The 4,269-nt window shown below is 48.8% G+C and overlaps 2 protein-coding genes across 11 annotated transcripts in view; one reads left to right on the top strand and one right to left on the bottom strand.

Annotated features, from left to right (window-relative positions):
- Nucleotides 1-2,907, bottom strand: part of ACAD10 (acyl-CoA dehydrogenase family member 10) — a 68,807-nt gene extending 65,900 nt beyond the window's left edge. For 4 of the 6 annotated variants that reach the window (XM_017542538.2, XM_017542518.2, XM_017542556.2 and 1 more), the window contains exon 1: nt 2,652-2,741. The gene's annotated coding sequence lies outside the window, so the exon portion shown is untranslated. Of the gene's footprint in view, nt 1-2,651 lie in introns of all 6 variants that reach the window. The other 2 variants (XM_017542529.2, XM_017542566.2) reach the window with 2 other exon arrangements.
- A 70-nt stretch (nt 2,908-2,977) lies between these two features.
- LOC108313943 (BRCA1 associated protein) overlaps nt 2,978-4,269 on the top strand; it is a 44,521-nt gene continuing 43,229 nt past the window's right edge. For 2 of the 5 annotated variants that reach the window (XM_017542621.2, XM_017542630.2), the window contains exon 1: nt 2,978-3,257. In XM_017542621.2, coding sequence (XP_017398110.1) covers nt 3,176-3,257 — 82 coding nt within the window. In that variant the 5' untranslated portion in view covers nt 2,978-3,175. The remainder of the gene's footprint in view (nt 3,258-4,269) is intronic. The other 3 variants (XM_017542640.2, XM_017542601.2, XM_017542610.2) reach the window with 2 other exon arrangements.

Below are 4,269 nucleotides of genomic sequence, written 5' to 3'. Positions count from 1 at the left end.
GAATCTTTCCCTGCTTTATTTGGTAGGTGAATTTCCATTCACTTTGACATCACGGCCTGTTTTAGCTCCTCCGTGGAGGCTTTTCTTTTCTTTTTCCAGGCAGAGTGTGAAATTTATTTTTTCACTCCCATTGCCTCTTTGCTGTATCTTCAGCAGAGTACTTACCCAATTACACAGTAACTTTTTTTTCAGACAGAGTCTCACTCTGTTGCCCATGCTGGAGTGCAGTGGCGCAATCTTGGCTCACTGCAACCTCTGCCTCCCAGGTTCAAGTGATTCTCCTGCCTCAGCCTCCCAAGAAGCCAAGACTACAGGTGTGCGCCACCACGCCCAGCTAATTTTTGTATTTTTAGTAGAGACAGGGTTTCATCATGTTGGCCAAGATGGTGTCGATCTCTTGACCTCGTGATCCACCCGCCTCAGCCTCCCAAAGGCTGAGATTACAGGAGAGAGCCACCGCACCCGACCAGTCACTACTTTTTTTTTCTTGAGATGGAATCTTGCTCTGTTGCCCAGGCTGGAGTATAGTCGGGCAATCTTGGCTCACTGAAGTCTCTGCCTCCCAGGTTCAAGCAATTATCCTGCCTCAGCCTCCGTGTAGCCTGGACTACAGGCGTGCACCACCATGATAGGCTAAGTTTTGCATTTTTTTAGTAGAGTTGGGATTTCACCATGTTGGCCAGGCTGGTCTTGAACTCCTGACCTCATGTGATCCTCCCGTCTGTTTCCCAAAGTGCTGGGATTACAGGCGAGGGCCACCATGACTGTTTTCATGTCTATGTGTTTATAAGGTCCTTAAGACAAGGAGTATCTTATTCATCTTGGTATACATATATCCCCTGGGACTTAGTACAGTTTTTAGACACTTAGTGGGTGCTCTGTATGAGTTGAAAGGATACATAAACTGGACACATCAGAAAACAGAGAAAAGCTGGGGACAGATTTAATCTTTGGCAGCCACGAAGAGCTGTTACATTCCCAACCTGCCCAACTCTGGCTAACAGTTCTAGTTCTCTGTTATTGTCATCTACCATAAAGATTTGTCTTCTTCTAGATACTCAAAATGGGATAAGCATGATAATGCAGATTTGCTACCTAAATGATGCTCTCATAAATATGCAAACACAGTGTATATTGTCATACATTATTAAGAAGATGGTTTATTTGGTAGAAAGATAATGTTGGCTCTGAATTCAGATTGTCTGGATTTAAATTCCAGCTCTGCCATTTACTATGTGTGAAATCCTGAGCCAGTTACTCTTTCTCTGAGCCTCAGGTTACTCCTTTGTAAAATAAAGACAAATATAGTACCAATTTCATAAAGTTGTTACCACTGCATGAGACAAGGTATGTAAAGCACTCAAATTAGTACCTGGCAAACTTTGAATTTTTATCTTCTAAGAGTAATATACCAAAAAAGTTCACAAGAGTCTCATATGTTTTATGCATATAGTATGTGTGTATGGTTTATGCACTTTCGCATAACACTGTGATTCTTCAACAGGGTTGTTTTTTGACCTCAAAGAGACATTTGGCAAGGCCCAGAGACATTATTGGTTGTCACCACCTAGGGAGAGGTGCTACTGACATTTAGTGGGTCAGGCCAGGGATGTTTCTAAACACTCTACAATGCTCAGGACACCCTGCCCCCTGGCCAAAAAACAAGAATTATCAGGACCCAAAATGTCAATAGCACAGAGGTTGAGAAACCCTGATCTAAACAGGGCATGTGGAAACCTATTTCATAGGATGTAATCACAAGCTCTATATACACATGTATCTTATGGTCATGTTATAGACATACAGTCTGCATATACAAATACCTAGAATGTACTATGTACTTACATATGTATTATTACAGGATGTACCTAGAGTAGCATCCTGTCATATATGCATTGATTGTATCTGTCACTATCTACATACAAAAGTCAGTCTGACATACTGGAGAGAATGCTCAGCCTCAGAAAGCTAGTATTATCTCTATATAGATAATTTTGTTTCATCCTCACAACTGCATGAAGTTATGATATCATGACAACTTTATGCAATGACTAGTTCAATACTGCACAACTGCTGATGTAGGTCGACTTCACAGTATGGAAAGGAACTATGTTTATCTTACACGCCAACGCATCCCAAGGGTGTCCAGACTCTCAGGAAACATTTGTGAATTGACAGGGTGAGGAGGAGGACCCACAACTCCAGCACTGTGCTCGTAACCAGCAAATCGCTATCTTTTCTTTTTCTGATTTGAGATGGAGTTTTGCTCCTGTTGCCCAAGCCGGAGTGCACTATCTCGGCTCACTGCAACCTCCGCCTCCCGGGTTCAGGCGAATCTCCTGTCTCAGTCTCCCCAGTAGCTGGGATTACAGACGCCCACCACCAAACCCGGCTAAATTTTTTATATTTTCAGTAGAGACTGGGTTTTACCACGTTGGCCAGGCTGGTCTCCAACTGCTGACCTGAAGTGATTTGCCCGCCTAAGCCTCCCAAAGTGCTGGGATTACAGGCGTGAGCCACCGCGTCCGACTAGATCGCTGTCTGAATGGCGATCGAGTCTCCACTCCCTATGGCCCCTTAGAAGCCACTTCACCTCTCTGAGCCTCATTGTACCTATCTGTAAAGTGGGACAGAAACAAAACCACCCTTACTAGGGTTAGAGGGAGGAGTCAAACACAACAAAAAGGGCAAAGTTCTGCATAGCAGACAGCGCGGACAATTTGGAGACCTCGCGGAACCGGGGATCCCGCGCCGTCAGACGAGGTGGGTTGAGGACGAGGCCTCTCGGGCAGGCAGAGGTTAACTCGGAGCTGGGCGAAAACTTGCCGCTCAGCCTAAGTGCGAGACCCCAGCCATAGCAATCGCCACGACGTCCTGCTCCGATCTCCTCGAGATCCCGTCCGGAAGGACACCAGGCTGACCCGGTGCCGCGCAGCTCAATCGTTGTGCGCGGTGGTGCGCGCATGCGTAACCCACGGGTCAGCGACGGCGGCCGGGAGGCGGAAGTGGAAGTTGTTGTGGCTCTGTGAGCTGTGCGAGGAGCTGCTGCTGCTGAGGCGGCGGCGACCGCGTTGAGGCGGTGGCGGCGCTGCCAGCTCCGGGCCGTTCGGCCTCTCGGCTCGCCTCCCAGCCTTTCCTGAGCCAGCCGGAGCCCGCGCCGGCCAGCGCCTGCCCTATGAGTGTGTCACTGGTTGTCATCCGATTGGAGCTCGCGGAACACTCGCCAGTCCCTGCCGGCTTCGGCTTCAGCGCCGCGGGTGAGTCCCGCGCCCTCGCGGCCTTCCCTGTAGCCGGGTCTGGGCCCAGGGGGCTCTCCCTCCCAAAACACTGTCCCGAGAAAAGCCCGCGGCGAGGGCTCTTGCCTCAGGAAGAAGCAGAGAGGTGGTCGGGATCCCGCTCTGTCCATACGCCCTTGAGAGGCCTTCCCCTGTGTCATCTCAGGGAAGCACTGCCCCGAACCTCCCTCCCAGTGCCTTCTGCGGGCGTTCCGTTTGTACCTGGTGCGTCTCCCTCTCGAGAGAGTCGAGTGGTCTGTTTGTCTCCCTTGCTTCTCTCTAGGCTTCGTAGAGGCAGGAACTGGGTCCCCAGCAACTCTGGACGGTCCTTGGTTTAATTAAATTGTTCCCTTTTGGAAGCATATCCATTGAGGTGCCCCCTAACCATAGTAGTAACTAAATTTGGACACTTCGTATATCCCAGCACTGTGCTAAGCACCTTTTGTGCATTTTATTCTCTAATTATCTTTGCAACAGCCCTATGAGGTAAATGGGTGTGGCGTGTGTCTCTTACACATTGGGAAACTGAAGCTTAGTGATTAAATGATTTGCCCAAGGTTATCTGTAATGGGGGAAACTGGGATTCTAACTCAGTGAGCTGGACTTGAGTCTGAGCTTTTCACACCAGTAACATAGCTCCTTAGTGAGGAATGCAGCTCTGGCTCTTTTCCTTGGTCCTCAGATAATTACCTAATAATAACATTCATTCAAGAAATACGTGGCCAGGCGCGGTGGATCACCTGAGGTCAGGAATTCGAGACCAGCCTGGCCAACAGAAGGTGAAACCCGGAGTGTATTGAAAATACAAAAATTGGGAGGCCGAGGCGGGTGGATCACGAGGTCAAGAGATCGAGACCATCCTGGTCAACGTGGTGAAACCCCGTCTCTACTAAAAACACAAAAAATTAGCTGGGCATGGTGGCGCGTGCCTGTAATCCCAGCTACTCAGAAGGCTGAGGCAGGAGAATTGCATGAACCCAGGAGGCGGAGGTTG

This window comes from Cebus imitator, unplaced genomic scaffold (assembly GCF_001604975.1).
Source record: "Cebus imitator isolate Cc_AM_T3 unplaced genomic scaffold, Cebus_imitator-1.0 Scaffold8, whole genome shotgun sequence".
NCBI classification, from domain to species: Eukaryota; Metazoa; Chordata; class Mammalia; order Primates; family Cebidae; genus Cebus; species Cebus imitator.
The sequence above is the reverse complement of the archived record's forward strand: the minus strand, read 5'-3'. Positions and strand labels throughout refer to the sequence as shown.